Source organism: Abramis brama (assembly GCF_963993115.1).
Source record: "Abramis brama genome assembly, chromosome: 20".
Taxonomy (NCBI): domain Eukaryota; kingdom Metazoa; phylum Chordata; class Actinopteri; order Cypriniformes; family Leuciscidae; genus Abramis; species Abramis brama.
The window spans coordinates 21,753,749-21,773,275 of NC_139982.1; the positions used below are offsets into that span (position 1 = coordinate 21,753,749).

Genomic DNA, 19,527 nt, shown 5'->3' on the forward strand with positions numbered 1-19,527 from the left:
ATTGCTGGTGGTACCTGTAAATCACATTTCATTCATTTAGCTAAATTACTATTTTCAGACAGGTAGTATTACCCTTCTTTTCAAGAAGAGACCATTAAAGAGGAAATTAAAAAGCCTGTCTAGACACCAGTGGCTGATGGTCGAGTCAAGAGCATTGAGGGTAATCAGAAGGTCATGGTCAAAGTTCACACATGAGCCAATGAGATGGAGTGAGACATTTGCTAGATACAGCACAAAGAGAGTAAATTCACGCAGAATTCATATATGACACACATAATAAAACTTTATTATCATGACTGGAACGACAGAAATATTGTCATTTGTACCATTTTTGAGTTTGAACTCCATATAGAAATCACAAGACAGGATCAAAGAAAGGTTTTTATAAATGGTGAAACCTAAACCATAATATAAAACAAATCAAGATTCAGCCTGTTTATTGATCATTTATAACAAGAACGCTAAACTTTACTCACATAAAGATAAAATGAAATGTTGATTGACCTCATTTGACTGGTTTACCAAACTGTCTATATTGTACTGTGTTCATAGGCTATATATACACATGTATCACACAGCAAGTCAGACAATAAGGGCAGAGAGACAAATTATTTACATCATCCAGTAGTCCTTTATGGCAAGTCACATTCATAGTCATCTTCACTACATAGGGAACATACAGGCCTGCACTGAATCTGCATCTGCCGTTCACAAAGTCCCACACATCACCCGCCTCTTGCATGTTCTGTTATTACATTTCTTGGTAATTTCATATCATAAATAGGGTCTATATGATAAAATATATTCACACATACACTTCGGTTCAAACGTTTGGCGTTGGTAAGATTTTTTGTTTTTGAAATTAATCATGCATGCTCACCAAGGCTGCATTTATTGGATAAAAAAACCCCAGTAATATTGTAAAATATTATAACAAATAACCGATTTCTATTTGAATATATGTTAAAATGTCATTTATTCCAGTGATGCAAAGCTGAATTTTTTAGCATCATTACTCCAGTCTTCAGTGTCACATGATCCTTCAGAAATCGTTCTAATATGCTGATTTGCTGCTCAAGCTAATTTCTTTTCATTATCAATGTTTAAAAAACAGCTGTGCTGCTCAATATTTTCATATAGACCCTATTTACCTCCTTTATATATATTTCTGATTTTATTGAGGGTATTAATCTGAGCACGTTATTCCAACTAACTAAGAATTTCCTTTTCGTCTGACGTCACCTGTTCCACTCGACTACTCCCGCTGGATATCACATTTTGCAGTTTCATTCAGAAATGAATCACATTAAGGAAGTAGAATGCCATTACCTGTGGACTTTAAATCCATCCCACAGATTTTCTCACTCAATCAAGTGGTGAAAATGTGAAAAAGCTGCACAGATTCCATGTGGACCTTGTAGTACGTTCGCTTTAAACCTAAACAGATTATATAAAAATATATAAGAACTACGGAAGAAATCTTGTCGGAAAGATTCAAATGGCCTGGACAGAAAAGATTCATCTGAACAGAAGTAAACAAAACAGAATCAGATCATTCATATCGGTCTTTCAAAGTCTGAATTGGACGTACAGGCGTCACAAGAACGTTGACATCATCAAACGTCACGCGGGTCCAGTGTTCACCTGATATCTTCATTATGCTGCGTTCAGTTCGTAGTATGAAGGCATGCACAACGTTTTATTACGCTTTTCACAGAAAATAAAATGGTCAACGAACGCTCAGGTTACGCCGGAGAACGCGATGCAGCTGAGATGTCTTGAAGTCATTTGGTTCGAAAGCAAGAAGCACTGAAATGCAACCCAACAGATGAAACGTTAATGGGGTGCCAACTCGGAGCACGGTTTTCGCAAGTGTCCCAGGGGATCAGGACCATCTCATGCTCGACTGGAGAACCTCGACTCCACAGGTCACGGCTCATCATAATCTATTTACAGCGATTAAGGGAGTGTTCGTGCCTTTTAAGTCTTTCACAGTGTCCTTGGGCAGCTTCTCCTCCTTTAATGATGAAAACCACCCCTGGCAGCCAGTCCAGTGTCTTTCATGAACAGCAATGGCTTTGTTTTGTCGTTTTCCTCTCCCTCCCTCTGTCTGGTGGCTTTGTCTTTCAGGTGCAGCAGTCACGGTCGAGGTTACTCTGAGAGGAGATGAGAGAGGGGTAGGGTGTCATCTTATCAATGTTGACGTAGGTGGTGTTAAGGAGGATGTAGTGCTCTCCGCTGAAGCTGGAGAAGATGGAGGCGATGCGGGACACTAGCTCTGAGAAGGTGGGCCGACGCTCCGGTTTGGGGTGCCAGCACTCGATCATGACATTGTATCTACAAAGAAGGGAGAAAAATGTAAAGTGTAAATGCTTTTTTGAATATTACCTTTCATGTAGTGTGTATATAGCCGTTTGTGAAGGTAAAAGTTCAGCAAAGTGCACAATAAATGGAGTTATTGTCTCCTAAAGAAAAGAATCGATTATGAACAGCTGAAACGATTCGTCAGCAATTCCAGTCTCACTACTGTTACATACATAACAATGTAGCAAATTTGCATAATGCCAGCCTATGGTCTTCATTGGCTGCCCGCGAACGACGTCTACTTTGACCCGCCCTCAAACACTGTAGTTGTGGCTGAGGCCTGGTTTGTGTTGGCAACATGTAGAAAAGACGTTGTTTTCTGCGCTGCGACATTTCCAAAGGACGCATGCTGGGATTGATATGGTAAAACTGACGCCATCATTACTGTTAGTATCCCAGTGTATACAAGTGCTGAGGAAGCATCTGGAGCTGAAATTCACATATGGTATAGGCATTTTCTTTCCAACAGGCGCTGTAAGCAGGAGACCAATCAGAGCAGAGTAGGCTCTCAGAAAGGAGGGGTTTAGAGAGACTGAATCTTCGAACTAATTGTTTTCAGCCTTTTTGAGAAATTAGGTGATGTGCAATGTATATTATGAGAAAATTAAAGTGTTTTTTTAAAGTATTGCATGCAAACCTATTGTAGGAGACCTCCAAAACAAAACGAGGAACCTTTAAAATTGCATTATTGGGGAACTTTAATAAAAAAGTGTGATCTGGACACATTATTCAGACGGGAAAAAAGTTTTCAAAGTAATTAATTATTTTATGTTTGTGGCACAAAGAGATGTTTAATACTTTAGAATATTTAAAAATGTGTTTTTATAACAGTTAGCAAGCACCACTAATAATGTTACAGCCCACTTTGCACAATCCAATAATACTGTATGCCAAGCAATGATGCCAAGCACCAATTCTAATATGCTGATTTGATGCTCAAGAAACATTTATTATTATTATTATCACTGTTGAAAACTGTGATACTTTCCCCCCATGATTTTTATAGAATTTTATTTTGTAACAACATAGAAGTTACTGTCACTTTTGATCAATTTCATGCTTCCTTGCAGAATAAAAGTATTAATTTCTTTCTTTCTTTTTTTTAAATTTTTTTTTTTTTTAAATCTTACTAAACCCAAACTTTTGAATGGAATTTATTTGTCATTTTGAGTCATTCTGAGCTCGAATGAATCACAATCGTACTGTAAGTCCTCTAATTTCTCCGTTCCCATCCCAGCTGTTTGCTTTGGCATTTCAAGACACCGGTGCCTTGAAATTTATAACCTTCAGTGCGAACCTTCATCGCATTTCAGAACGACTTTCCATTGTTTGTCTTGCAATAGTCTGCTGAGCAGAGGCACTGAGACCTGGGAGGACTGGCTCATTGTCCCGTCCATGAGGGAAGGGAGTGATGACCCACATATCTCTATTCAGAGCTGGTTATTTGGCTGGTTATTTGATGGCAGTGTGTGAAGAATGTTTGGAGGTCGACTCATATCATACAGTCAGGGTGGGGAGTCGTTGTGTGCCGAGCTCAGGTAGTCATGCAGAGCTGAGTTGGCCAAGAGTTTTGAAGAACTATTACTGCTTGACTGAATCTGCGGGTGGTTAACAATGGCTCTCTGTTTTACACTCTTGTTGACACACTCCCCCTTTGGAGTGCCGTACACCGGCCATAATGAAGAACCAAGTGTGTGTCATGTGGGTGCGCTTACAGTGCGTCTGGGCAGAACTCTGGCTGCAGAAGTCTCCGGCCTTGCAGGAGGAAGACTGTGATGTCGAAGGAGTTCACATCAGAGTAAGGCGGGGCACCCCGGGTCATGAGTTCCCATAGCAACACACCGAACGACCACTGCGTGAAGATCAGATTCAAAACAATAAGTTATGAGGAAGGCAAGTGAGCACCTGTCAAAACAAGTGAACTTTGGGTGACTTTAATTTCATCAGTTTTTGGAGGCCAGCAAAAAGGGATACAGTGAGGAAAAGCACAGGAATGCTGAACTCATAAATCCATTTAAGGGAACAGTCAAGTAAGTATTTGGGAAATATTGAGAAAATAATTTCCCCCAGAAGTGGCAGTGTGTAGTCATCTATTTTATTTGAAATGCAGGTAGGTAGTTAGAAAACAGGACGTGACTCATGGCACACCTTGAGCCAGACCTTATGTGCATGCATGAGTCAGTTTGATAGAGAAAAACTTTGTGCAAATCCTCTCAACGTGACCCAGAGACGTTGCTTAAAGCATGGATAGCTTTCAAGCAGTAGAATTAGAATGGGACCAGACTAAAATCTCATAGTAAAACAGAGATTTGCAGTAAGAAATTACGTACTGCAGTAAGCTACCAACATAGTCAGCATTTTGGGGCATCAAAGGCACACTGTGTTTTGATTCAATGCCAATGATGCCCAGAATTGGTATTTGATACATGTTCAAATGTTCAGAATTTTTTAATTTGAATATTTGAGTGTACTTATGAAGTTATGAAGGTAAAAAATGCTCTTTTTGATTATTCAAATCGCTTATGATGCCCAAAGGTGCTTGATTTGAACATTTAAACGTGCTTACGATGCCTGAAAATGCTCGATTTGATCATCTTGAAATTTGCTTTTGATGCCCAAACATGATCAGTTTGGAAATGTAAATGTTCTTAAGATGCCCAAAAACGTTTGATCATTAAAATATGCTTATGATGTCCAAAAATGCTTGAATTGATTATTAAAATGTGCTTAGGACATCCAACAATGCTCAATTTGATCATTAAAATATGCTGATGATGTCCAAAAATGCTCTATTTTATCATTAAAATGTGCTTAGGATATCCAAAAATGCTCGATTTGATCATTAAAATGTGCTTATGATGTCCAATAATGCTCGATTTGATCATTAAAGTGTACTGATAATGCCCAATAATACTTGATTTGAACATAGTGTATCCTACCTATGAAGACCAAAAATACTGTCTAGGTTAGCATCTCACTTTTGAAACAGTCAATAAAAATATTAGAAAAAACAAGATTCTTCTATTTATATAAGCTGATCTTTGGTCAATTAGGATGATTTTACAAACTTGCTAAATATTATTTGTCAATTGTTACTGAGATACTCACCACATCAGATTTGGTGGTGAACTTATGCGTCTGCAGGCTTTCTAATGCCATCCATTTGACGGGCAGCTTCACCCCGTGCTTGTTGTGTACGCTGTAGTATTCTTTATCATACACGTCTCTGGCCAGGCCAAAATCAGCCACCTTTACTATATAGCTCTCATCTAGCCTAAAAGGGATGTTACCAACATTTACATTAGGTTAAACAATCACAAATACATAGGGCTTTACGGTGTAATTAAAATTCCAATTTATATTTAATACTTCAAGACACCCTAATGCACAACATGTGCCCTGAACATGCCCTTGAACAACTCACATGCAGTTTCTTGCTGCGAGGTCTCTGTGTACAAACTTCTTGCTGGCAAGATATTCCATTCCTTTAGCCACCTGCAGCCCGAAACCCATCAGGTCCTTCACTGTGGGGTTCTGTGGGAATGAAAACAATCACTCCATTTAAAAACAATAACGATAAAAACAACAAAGCACTTCACCATAAAGCATTGTCACCATTTAATCATCTTTATTATATTTTGAATAGCCATAACCCTGTCTGAAACTAGTCTGATACTGAAGTTGTGCTGAAAGACGATGGAGATGCTGCCACCACGTACGTGAGTTTCATCTCTGATGAAGTTGCGCAGATCTCCATGCTTCATGTAGGGCAACACGACGAGAGGCGAGCCCTCGCTGGGCAGGCAGATTCCCAGCAAAGAGAGTACATTGGGATGGCTGAAGTCTTTCATGATTATGCCCTCCTTCAGGAATTGAGACACCTCCTCTATATCAGTGATTCCTGCCACATAAATGCACAATAATAGTCACAGTAGTTCAAAGATCACCACAATGGTTTTTGGTATCACCCCCAGCCTAGATTTACACATGCAAAATGACTCCTTTAAAATCTATCCTGCTATACATTTTCCGAGTTAGCAATAAACCTGCCAAATTGTCAGTGAACTATTCACCATGACTTATAAATTATCCCCAACACTATCAAGTGTTTTATCACACACGGCCTGATATTTCACCCGGGAGGTTTCAGAGCGGAGATATAATCCACTGTGATATGAGCGCACCTTTACTAGCTAAGCTCTGAGAATCTGTTGGCCCTGCCATTTTAGCTGTGCCTCGCTTAATCTTGTTGGTGGAGCTTTCACGTTTTGAGGAGATTAAACAGATGTTTAACCTTTCACTAAGAGAAAGAGAGGCTTATGTGTACACAAAAAAGAAAAGGCCTGTGTGTACATGTCTCACAGAAGACTGATTTTGAGCAATGAGGCATCCTACGCTACACTGATTCTTGTCAGTGTAGCTTAGGATCCTCAAAAATCCAAAACTGTTCTGGGAACAGTGCTAAAGTAGTCAATCAATTCCTCATTATTAATATATGATGATTTTATGATTCTTTGTTTGATTAATATACAAATGCACCAGGGATATTATAATTAACTAAAACAAAAATCATAAAAAGTTAAATTTTCAAACGTTATTATATATATATATTATTGTGATATGTGATTATATATTATATGTGATTGCTTACAGACTGCATGTAAAGGTCAGTCTGCTCCCTCTAGAGTTTCATGACTGCAACTATATATCAACTATAGTCAACATTCGAAGTGGATCAAAAAAGTTAATCAAAGTTGTCCTAAGACAAGAACGGGTATTGTTTTAAGGTGCTATATAAATAAATTTGACCTTGTTTAAAATTCATGTATAACTTTGATGAAAGATTTTGATCCACTTCAAATGTTGACTACTATATATACTATACTACTATATATACAGTATATATATATATATATATATATATATATATATATATATATATATATATATATATATATACAGTGAGGAAAATAAGTATTTGAACACCCTGCTATTTTGCAAGTTCTCCCACTTGGAAATCATGGAGGGGTCTGAAATTGTCATCGTAGGTGCATGTCCACTGTGAGAGACATAATCTAAAAAAAAAAATCCAGAAATCACAATGTATGATTTTTTAACTATTTATTTGTATGATACAGCTGCAAATAAGTATTTGAACACCTGAGAAAATCAATGTTAATATTTGGTACAGTAGCCTTTGTTTGCAATTACAGAGGTCAAACGTTTCCTGTAGTTTTTCACCAGGTTTGCACACACTGCAGGAGGGATTTTGGCCCACTCCTCCACACAGATCTTCTCTAGATCAGTCAGGTTTCTGGGCTGTCGCTGAGAAACACGGAGTTTGAGCTCCCTCCAAAGATTCTCTATTGGGTTTAGGTCTGGAGACTGGCTAGGCCACGCCAGAACCTTGATATGCTTCTTACAGAGCCACTCCTTGGTTATCCTGGCTGTGTGCTTCGGGTCATTGTCATGTTGGAAGACCCAGCCTCGACCCATCTTCAATGCTCTAACTGAGGGAAGGAGGTTGTTCTCCAAAATCTCGCAATACATGGCCCCGGTCATCCTCTCCTTAATACAGTGCAATCGCCCTGTCCCATGTGTAGAAAAACACCCCCAAAGCATGATGCTACCACCCCCATGCTTCACAGTAGGGATGGTGTTCTTGGGATGGTACTCATCATTCTTCTTCCTCCAAACACGTTTAGTGGAATTATGACCAAAAAGTTCTATTTTGGTCTCATCTGACCACATGACTTTCTCCCATGACTCCTCTGGATCATCCAAATGGTCATTGGCAAACTTAAGACGGGCCTTGACATGTGCTGGTTTAAGCAGGGGAACCTTCCGTGCCATGCATGATTTCAAACCATGACGTCTTAGTGTATTACCAACAGTAACCTTGGAAACGGTGGTCCCAGCTCTTTTCAGGTCATTGACCAGCTCCTCCCGTGTAGTTCTGGGCTGATTTCTCACCTTTCTTAGGATCATTGAGACCCCACGAGGTGAGATCTTGCATGGAGCCCCAGTCCGAGGGAGATTGACAGTCATGTTTAGCTTCTTCCATTTTCTAATGATTGCTCCAACAGTGGACCTTTTTTCACCAAGCTGCTTGGCAATTTCCCCGTAGCCCTTTCCAGCCTTGTGGAGGTGTACAATTTTGTCTCTAGTGTCTTTGGACAGCTCTTTGGTCTTGGCCATGTTAGTAGTTGGATTCTTACTGATTGTATGGGGTGGACAGGTGTCTTTATGCAGCTAACGACCTCAAACAGGTGCATCTAATTTGGGATAATAAATGGAGTGGAGGTGGACATTTTAAAGGCAGACTAACAGGTCTTTGAGGGTCAGAATTCTAGCTGATAGACAGGTGTTCAAATACTTATTTGCAGCTGTATCATACAAATAAATAGTTAAAAAATCATATATTGTGATTTCTGGATTTTTTTTTTTAGATTATGTCTCTCACAGTGGACATGCACCTACGATGACAATTTCAGACCCCTCCATGATTTCTAAGTGGGAGAACTTGCAAAATAGCAGGGTGTTCAAATACTTATTTTCCTCACTGTATATATATATATATATATATATATATATATATATATATATATACACACACACACACACACACACACACACACACACACACACACACACATACATACAGTATATATGCACCCTTGTCTAAAAGTTAAAAGTAAAAAGGTAAACATTATACATTTATAGTGTAGTTAGACAACAGTTCTTGTTGAGAACTGAGACAGAAAAATAAAGCTCGGGTCATAAATCTAAAAGCTCTCAGTAACATGACATGATTAGAGGCATCTCTAATACGATATGGCTGGTCTGCTGTGTATTCATCATCATCATCATCACACAGCCATATTAAAACAGTCTCAACAGTCATACGTCATTTCTCTGTAAAGAGATGTCAAACTGCATTCAGAATGGATGTGTAGCATCATTATGGGTATCCTAAAGGTAGTTTAACATCTTTTCGGTAGGATTTAATAGTATCAATGATTTTTAGGCTGTTAGGGCCACTCAATTATACATTACAGTGGTTTTACCATGGTTAAGGAGTGTCTGGCACAATAAAGTGCCTAAAACCCCCATGAAAATTGTTGAATGTGGCTCATCCAATCAGATTTTAGAGCTGCAGCTCTCTGTGCTTGCAACTGTACCATCTCAACACTCATGTTGTCAAACTCACTGTTCAAGGACTTGATGGCGCAGTGCTGCTTCTGGCCATCTGGTTCGAGCAGAGTTCCGTGGAACACGCAGCCAAAGTGCCCTAGTGCACACAAAGACAGGAAAAGATGCAGAGATTATCAGCACATCAATCTATCAAAGCATTTTATGCCCGAGCGAAGTGTGGACATAGCAGGTGCGTATCGCGTCGAGTCCAAAAGCAAGAACAATGGAGTGTGAATATATTGTACTGGGACAACAACTGATCTGTTATACTCAAACTTTCTCTCTCTGAGTCTCGGAGTCTCACGCAGTCTGATTTTGTACTTTCTAAATCACAAAAACTGACATGTAAACCCTACAGTATGAGGTTTGTTTTAGTTTCTACTGTACACCTGCTTGTTTAATTTTGTTTTAGCACCTTTTTTACAAGGGACAATACAGAGGGCATGCAGAATGGGATCTGGAAATGTTGCAGGCTTTCACATCATGGAAATAAATGACTTTTTTAAATATTTTCAAATAGAAAACAGTTATTTTAAATTGTAATAACATTTCACAATATTACAGTTTTTACTGTATTTTTGATCAAATAAATGCACCCTTGTTGTTGAGCATTCGATACTTTTCAAAGACATTTAAAAAAATCTTACCGACAACAAACTTTTGAATGGTTGTGTATATTATTATGGCAACTGCTATAGTGTTATTGACCGATATTCAAAAATGTTATGTCTAATTGGCTAGACGTAATCTGTGTGATTTGAAGTTAAGAATAATTCATGTCTGTAGCACATGACTTAAAGTTTTATAATTAAGGCTGTTAAAATCTCTGACCCTAATTATGAGCCATAGTAATAGTGAGACTTTGCAAAACAGACGCATACAAGAATGACTGTAAGAATGCTGTGAAATATGAACTTGAACAGAACGTCTGGAGGGCAGCGTGGTGTATAACTGAAAGATTAACCAATTACAAGTGTCTGGGCAGGGTATTCTCTCTAATGAGGGCATGGAGAACAGAGGGCGAGAGAGAGTCGGAGGGTTTGTGTTGAAATAATAGAGCGTGGAGTGCTGTAATCTCTCTCCAGCTCTGCTATCACGTCTTCCCAGATGGCAGCCGAGTCAGATTACCGACAGGGAGCCCTGAGACGGCCCAACAATGAGCCTGGAATTTAACACGGGAACAAATCACCACACATGCCACCCCGAGCACCCCAACATACTCACATGCACGCATGGCCTCTTCCTCTCGCTCTATAAATCGCTTTGTGTCACATGCACAAACATGGGCATACACACACAGAGGACTTGGTTTCCCACAGGGGTGATGGGTTTTAGGAGTATTGTGCAGGGGTTTGGGGAGGACTGGAGAGTGGTTTTCACCTGAGCGCCATAGTAAATATGATACACTCGTTCATACCCCCACTTCTGCAGTACAATAAGAGGACGGGCAATTTAACGTTCAAATGTCCAACCTGCCGGGCTGATTGTCACAGTTTAATCTGTTAACTTTAACCACGTCTGAAACTGATTCCCTCAGCTAAATCCCTCAATTTAAGCTATTGGATTTCTTGTAATGCACCTTTTATGCAAAGCTTTGTTGCCAAATGTGCTTGTAAGTTACAGTAACAGTACAAAGAAACTAGATTTTTGGGTTGATGACAAATAAAACTGTCCAAGAAAAATCTAGTTTAAAACTTGTATTTTTTAAATGAGGCTTACTGACCTTGACACAAATACAGCTGTCCTCTCTATGATTTCTTTTCTTGTTTTATGCTATTTTTTTTCTGAATGTTGGTCGCATACCTCATGACTTTGATTTGGCAGACAAAAGTTTTTCAAATATTAATAATATTTTTACATAACTGGTTCACTGACTTCCTGGTTTTAAGTAAACTTTTTTAGTTTTTTTTTTTCTTTATTTAGATATCAGGACAGCTGTATCACATTTTTTTATTTATATTATTTTTAATTAATCATAGTATTCAAATGTGTTCAAGCCATTTTATGTATATTTTTTTAATAAATTAATTACAAATATCCAACCTAAGTATGAGCAATGGTAATGGGGTGCTTGCCAAGATACCCAAAAACCTTTATTTTGTAAAAGTAAACTACTGTTCAACAGTTTGGGGACTGTAAGATTTTTTTAAATTATTATTAATACAGCAAGGATGCATTTAATTTATCAAAAGTGACAGTAAAACATTTATAATGTGTAATGCTGTTCTGTTGAGCTTTCTACTCATCAAAGAATCCTGACAAAAAGTATCATTGCTTCCACAAAAATATTACGTAGCACAGCTGTTTTCAACATTGATAATAATAAGAAACGTTTCTTGAGCAGCAAATCATCATATTAAAATGATTTCTAAAGGATCATGTGACACTGAAGACTGGAGTAATGATGCTGAAAATTCAGCTTTGCCTCACAGGAATAAATTACATTTTAAAACAAAACAGTTATTTTAAATTGTAATAATATTTCAAATATAAATGCATTTAAATAAATGCAGCTTTGATAAGCAGAAATCAAAGCTTTTATAAACATTTTTAAAAATCCTACCAACCCCAAATGTTTGAATATCAACAAGCAGTAATGACCATAATTTGAACACTGATATTTGTGTTCCCTCACCTCTCCCGATGATCTCATTCACATGCAAGAGCAGATCTTCCCGGGCGATGACCACATGCTGCACTTCCTTCAGCAGCTCAGGGTGGAGGCTGCCCAGATCTATGGGTGCATTAGAGGGCAACAGTGGAGACGCCAGATCCCCTTCCATCTGCCCCAGCATTGGGGACAGGTCCACATGGGCATGTGCGTAGAGATGAGGCCGGCAGGACTCTGTCTGTGACAGAGGCAAGTTTTGGTCTGCAAGGCAATGGGGTCGAGAGGTCAAAAGTCAATGACTTGTTCGCAGAGGCCTGGGGTCACCTGAACAAAGCAGGGAAAGTCTGGGAGGCAGAGTCATTACACCAACTACAAAGAGCTGAGGAAATTCTAAACCCGTCTACACAGATGAGAAGGGATTTTTTTTGTCTTTTCAGACAAAAAAGGAGGCAGAGGCAAAGCACAGAAGCATGTAATATCTTCAGAGAGAGAGTGGAGAGAGCAGAGGGTAAGGTCAGAAAGCGTATGTGTTTGGAGAACTGGAAAAAAGTTGCCTTTCTCCGATGATTTAAGACCAGTCTTCACTATCCAGAGCGGAAAAAAGCAAAGCTGGTCTGAGATCAGCAGATAAGGCAAACCTCCACCAGCGTGTGTTCTGAGCGAGAGGCAGCAAAGCGTGAGAACATACCCTCAAGCAAAGTGGTTCTATAGTCCACCGACTCGTGAGAGACCATTTCATTAGTCGGACTGACACTCCTCGCGTTTGCCAACATGTCCAAGTGCGGAATGTGAGCCCGGCCGTCATACCAAACCATAGCCTTAGCTAAATCTACAACCAGAGAGAGACAGAGGGTGAGAGAGAGACCAAGGAGAGGAAAAAAGGGACAGATCGCTCCACCATTGACTTCAGCAGCGTCAACTCCCACAAACAAACCCAGAAACCCCTCTCTTTGTTTATCTCACAATCTCATAGCATTCAAATTCAGTTCATTTCATTTCAAATAACCATCAGCAAGGTCAGCATCTCTGGTTATGAGAGCAGCTGGAATCAGAGGTGGTTGCTAAACTGACTTCAGAATGAAAAGCGAATTACTGCCAAAAAAATTACAATTCTTAATCTGTACTTTTTCCTTGTTGTCCAGTAAAAATATCTAAACATCCTTAAAACAAGATAACTTGATAAACAAAACTGCATAAGATATTAAAACATATTTTTGTCCGGAAAATACAGATTAATAATCTTTTTTGTTGCAAGACAGGCTTATCCGCTGCATCTAAAGCTGTTTTGAATAATAAAGTTTTCCATTCTGGATATAAAAGTCGATATTTGCATTATTTTTTAATAGAGGTAACTTCTCTTTAGCTATACAAATTATGTGGAACATTTGCATGGAAAGTGTTGCACATTTATCTTGAAAAGCCACAGGAGGCTTCAAAAACAGCTTAAAGCTTATAAATAAAAACAGACAGTCACATACCATCAATATGCTTCTTCCTCTTGATGCAAACAAAGACTCCGATCAGGAGCAGTAGAAGGACGGACACACACACTCCTCCTGTTATCAGTATACTGTAGTCCTGGTCTTGGGCCAAGACCACACGACCTAGGATCACGGATGATGTGGCCTGCTTCCACTACAATGGATACAAAAATTACTTCATGTTATTTTCAGTAAATATTAGTGACCATAGCACCTAATTTTTTAATTATAGCAATTTATTTAAAATAAATAAATTTATATAATCACTTTTGCAGGATTTTAAGCTATAATATAAAGATAAATATTTTAAATAAAACATTTTATTACACAAAATAACATTATATTATTTAATTATTTTTAGAGCAGCATCTGTCTGATTAATAAGCAAAAATTGTAGACCAAAAGCAAATATTATTACAGTTAAAAAAGACAAGCAAGTATGTGCAAAACTACAACTAGGGAACATCTATGCCATCAACATCTGCGGCACATTTGCTTCAGATTTCATATGCCGCGAAGTGTTTACATTTGAACCTCCAACATCACAACAATCCATCTAGAAACATCCTCAGGGAACGTTTACACTCCCTGTAAGAGGGAGAGAGGGCTTCACTGCTCATAAAGCAGCATGGCAAAATGAAACACACATCCACTGCAGGCAGGAGGGGAAATTGGATCAGAGATAGAGCCTCTCTTATGTGGTGCAGTGTTATTGAGTTTGGGCTGAGATGAGTTTTACCGCGCTATATTGTGATGGGGTCAGATTAGAGCATCGTGTCACACGCACGCTGTCCGTCTCTCCCTGACAGATAAGCACTTTATGCTGAGACCAACGCTTCCTTGATCTTTGCACCAATCATATCAGACTGTCTGGGGCCAGAATCGGGGCCTGAAACGTTTTTTTAATGTTCTTGTTGAGCTAATGGTGACCAGAAAGGAAATACAAGAAAGGCAGGTGGACCCTGATATATAAAAATGATCACCTTTGAGGAAATTACTCATTGATATTAATCCTCATATCCAGGAGGGATATGGGTTTTGGAGTTAATCTGGAAACTATAATCATCTGGCAACCCAGAGGCCTCTGCTAAGATCAGAAATAGCTCATGTTTGGTACTTTAAGAGACTTCTGGAACAAACAGGGCAGAGTTGGCTGGCTGACGAGTGGCTCTTATGGGGGCCGTCTGGACTGGAGTGGTCTGAAGTGGAGTAGAGAATGAAAGAGTCTTGTACCTCCACCTCCAGCTCTTTGGCAGCTGTCTGGAGCTCCATGGGTACGGTGCATTCGAGCGTGTTGCCCACCAAAGTGACGCTCTCGCAAGTCCGGTTCGAAACTCTCAGCACCTCGCCGTTTTTCACTGCCTCCTGATTCACAGGGGGGACCTGCAAGGGAAAATGAGAGAGAAAGGTAAGATGATTAAAAAAAAAAAACTTGCCTCACTTTAAATTGCCCCATGACTGAGCGTGTATATGGGGCGTATAGATTGTGCAGCGTCTACCCCTTTAAACTCAGCCAGCTCTGGTGTATGGAGCAGAGCAGAAGGCAATAAAGACAGCGATCACATTCCTCACATGACAGCCTGGGCTTTACAGATTGGACACACTCCACTATTGCACCTGTTACCACACAGCACCGGCCAGCCTGAGATCCAATACGAACAGGCACACATACACTTACAAGTAAGACCTAGCTCCCTAGAGGAGATTAGGCCATTCACAAAAAGAAAATTATCACAAAACCACCAGCACTGTGAGATATATGTAATTTTTTTTTAAAATATTTATATATACACACACACACACACACACAAACACACACATTTATTTACATATATTACATATATTTCTCACCTAGATCAATCAAGAAAACTTTACATACAGGACATGATAAGACCCTATGCTTACAAGACAAACAGGTTCCATAGCCTTTTAATAAATTTGAAAAAGAAAAGTATCATATTTGCATGTTTTTTTTCCATTTTTGTATGTATTGCTGTACGTTCTGTAATACCTGTCAAACAAGGTTGTATATCATTTTTATGCTGCAATAAAAACAATATGAATTTATATCTTTTTCCTATTTTTAAAAAATATATATAATTTTATTTAAATGAAAAAGATATAAATGAAGTGTGTGTATAAGCCATTCTTTTTCATTAAATAATATGATTTTATATAATTCAAAGGTAGATTAAAATATAATTTAAATAAGTTAAATAAGTTTAAAATAAGTTACTTAAAAAAAAATTAGCACTTAAAAAGTCCAGGCACCATCTCCATTGGCACCAGTAACACTCGCAATCTCTGACATTTTGATAAACCCCTCGAGCGTCAGCAGTGCTGCCAAGTGCAATTTTATTTCCCTAAAGAAAGGCCTTAAGTATCAAGCTCCAAAATCTAAACAAACAGACTGCATGGGAATAAAGTGCATGATCTGAGTGATAGGGCAGTTTAATGACAATTAAGCTAAACTGAGCATGCTGTTGTGCCCATTATTGAATATAGTGGCTTTAAATGAGCCTAAGCGGTACACAACGTTTAGTGTGTCTCTATGTGTGTGCGCGTATCTATGTCCCAAGAGGGGTACCGAGGGATTTGATGCTGAGGTCTCGCATGGGAAGAAAAAGTAGATCTCACGCGACCTCTCTCCCCCCTCCCCTTCACAACAGCTGCGTTTGACTATTGAGTGGCGGTTTCAAAAAAAAAAAAGTCTACTCTTATATTTCATTGTTAAAAACGCTGAGTTTTTTCGCCAGCCTAACCTCACCAGTGCAAAGGATCTCACCATCAATGTGTCAGAGGCTGTAACCTTCAGGGAACGAGAACAATGTGAAAGATGGAGGTGCGCAATGGGAAACAAACTAAACTTCCTGTTTTGTTTCAGTATTGTTTACTTCTAACTCAATGAGCAATGTGAATCACTCTGTGTATGTGTGTTTGTCTGAGATCAAATATCAAACTGCTTTCCTGCAGAGCATCGCTCTTACCTTAATCTCCAGAATTCTCTTGTTGCCTCTCGGTGTAACGGTGGGCTGCTGAAAGTCCTCGAACTTGGGATCTTCCACATAAAGTAGGTCATACTGATCGGTGGAGAAACCGTCTAACACAAAGGTCATTTTTGTGGCAACTGGAGGCTGAACACCGAGGCCTTTCAGGGAGGGCGTGATACAATGGATATTTCGCTTATCCTCATCATGACTGCAGGTCTAGGCATAGAGAAAAAGACAAATACAAATATTAGCCTCTGTCGTTATAGTTGTGCCAAGTCAATGCTGAGGCATGTTACATTCTTTTGTGTGGCCAATTCGTTTTATCTTTTGTTTCTTTTGGAGTAAAGCATCTTTATTTATAAGTTTCATACAAGTCTTTAGTGTTTAACCAGGGGCCAAGTTTTCTCAAGAGTCGGGGTGATTACATGACTGAGCATATTTAAGTTCAGATTTCAGAGGCTTTCTAGAAAACATTCAAACAGCAAACATTATTTACATTAATGCATTTGGCAGATGCTAATATCTTGCATGTTCTGTGTTTCAGTGAAAGCATTGAGATACTATAATTTAAAATAACTCTTTTCTGTTTTAATGCATTTTAAAAATGTCATTCATTCCTGTGATGGCAAAGTTGAATTATTTTACTCCAGTCTTCAGTGTCACACGATCCTTCAGAAATCATTCTAATACGCTGATTTGATATGCTGATGTCACTTTTGATCAATTTAATGTTCCCTTGCTGAATATTCACTTCTCAAAAAATAAAATCTTACTGACCCCAAACCTTTGAACAGTAATGTATATTACTTTTTTAAACCAGATGTGAGACGCATCCGTTTGCATAGCATACATCGCAAACTTTAAGAGCAGTGGACAAGGAGCCTTTGTGAGATTGAAGATCTGTTTCAATGCAATTATGCATGAGTTGCAACTCAAAAGCTTCACGTGCCAGCTGTGGCTCCAGCCCTGCCAGGTCTTGCCACACACCATTTTCATTTCACATTACAACACCACAACTGCCCATTTTACAGTATGCCTGTTATTTGCACGTCACCGGCATGTAATTAGCTGTCCTCATCTGAACGTTCCACTTCATAATAAAGCATAACCCTAGAGCAAGAGACACATTCAAATTGCTTGATGCCATTATTTATGAACATAAGGCATCCGAGTCGTCTTTGCTCCAAGACTTCCATCCAGCAAACCTGTGTCTCCCTCTGCACACTTGGCAGGTTAACAAAGCTCTAAAGTCGAAAAACAAAGAAATTCTCACTTCACATAAGTGTCGTTTCAGAGTCAAATGCCCACACCGGTTTAGGTCACAGTAAATATTTGTAATCACATAAGACATTGATATTTTATATTGCCAAAAAGGCAATAAAGTCCTTGACTTGGGAGTTCACATACAGATCAGATACTCAGAAACAAATTTAAAGAGAATGGATGAAGATACCTTAACAAAGTAACTGATTGCTATTCCTCACTATATATGGCTTTGTATACTGTATAAATACTCACTTTATAATTCCTGACAACATCTTTCCTTCGCTAATTCTCTTTGTTGAGCAATATCCCCGATGGAAATCAAAAACCATTATCACTGAAGAGAGCAAACTATGAAAAAGTATTTGAAAACATAAACACATGTGTATTTGAATAGCAACTCTTTGCATATTAAGAGTTCTGAAGACTCATTTGCTAAGACTAGTCAAATACTTGTAAAGTAGTTTGGCTTGGTGTGCTGCTCGACAAACACAACCTTTAATTGTTTAGAATAGATCGAGTATCTCAAAGGGCTTAAGGGGGTTGGATAACAGCTGCTAAAGAAAGCAGCCAAAGGATGATGGGAGACACTGAAAACATTTCAAATTGGTGTTTGGGGAATAGATATACCCGTTGTCAGTTAAAGTGATGTTTTACTGCAGGATTTTCATGGGAAGTTATCATATACTATAGGTATTTCCACTGATATAACCATCTTTGATGGCTCCTTTCAATGTGTTTTCGATGTATACTAATACATGAATACATATGAAGTAGAGGTTGACCAATATTTAAATTCTATTGTGCCAATACTAGTCAAATCTATATACTTATATATACTAAGTTCTTAGTCTTTCTTTAACAGGGTGGCCTAAAGAGAAGCCACATGAGTTTACAACAAATAAAGCCAGATATAGTTTGAGTCATCAAAATACCAATAATTACCAGGAAAAAAATGCAACTTTAGCAACTTTTAACATAAACAATCCCGAAATACATGGATTATAATTTTGAAATGCTTTACTACCTCCAGATGCTCATTCAAAAAGAGAAGGGAGATAAAACATTCTGTTTTACATCCATCTACACATATTACAATTCAAAAACCATAACATAAACATGTCGAAATTCATCAACAGTAGATTATAAGCAATCCCTTAGCATAAACAGTGCCGCCTTTTGCCTTTGAACACCACTCACATTTATTTAATTCAATCAAAGATATTTGAAGTTTAATATTCACATTGTGATTCTTGTTTTCAAAACCAAATTTAAGACATCTTAAAATGATAATTAGGATTTAAGATATTAAAGACTTTTTATGGCCTTAAATTTGATCAAACTGAATCTAAGACATTTCAAGACTTCAAGATCCGCAGGAACCCTGTTTTAAAAGGGGTAAAACTAAGGAAGGAATTTCGGATATCATGAGGCAAAGTGGAGTAAGGTGTCAGCAAGACCATACTGAGATGAGAAAGCCAGATTTTGGTATGTATAGAGAGGGATCTGGCATGAAAATGACCCCCTTTGAATCCCAAAAACAGGTGTTGTTCTTGCTTGAAACCCCTCTGTGGTGTCTGGAGCATGTTAGAGTCCTGTTAACACCCCTCACTTCCTACAGGAG

The 19,527-nt window shown here is 38.6% G+C and overlaps 1 protein-coding gene across 2 annotated transcripts in view; it reads right to left on the minus strand.

Annotated features, from left to right (window-relative positions):
- Window positions 1–265: 265 nt before the first annotated feature.
- The window catches only part of met (MET proto-oncogene, receptor tyrosine kinase), a 44,627-nt gene continuing 25,365 nt past the window's right edge, over window positions 266–19,527 (minus strand). The window contains exons 11-21 of one of the 2 annotated variants that reach the window (XM_084094254.1): window positions 16,638–16,856; window positions 14,884–15,033; window positions 13,648–13,804; window positions 12,858–12,998; window positions 12,194–12,430; window positions 9,575–9,655; window positions 6,084–6,265; window positions 5,789–5,898; window positions 5,473–5,638; window positions 4,080–4,216; window positions 266–2,337 (exon numbers count right to left, since the gene is read on the minus strand). In XM_084094254.1, coding sequence (XP_083950380.1) covers window positions 2,127–2,337; window positions 4,080–4,216; window positions 5,473–5,638; window positions 5,789–5,898; window positions 6,084–6,265; window positions 9,575–9,655; window positions 12,194–12,430; window positions 12,858–12,998; window positions 13,648–13,804; window positions 14,884–15,033; window positions 16,638–16,856 — 1,791 coding nt within the window. In that variant the 3' untranslated portion in view covers window positions 266–2,126. The remainder of the gene's footprint in view (window positions 2,338–4,079; window positions 4,217–5,472; window positions 5,639–5,788; window positions 5,899–6,083; window positions 6,266–9,574; window positions 9,656–12,193; window positions 12,431–12,857; window positions 12,999–13,647; window positions 13,805–14,883; window positions 15,034–16,637; window positions 16,857–19,527) is intronic. The other variant, XM_084094255.1, reaches the window with a different exon arrangement.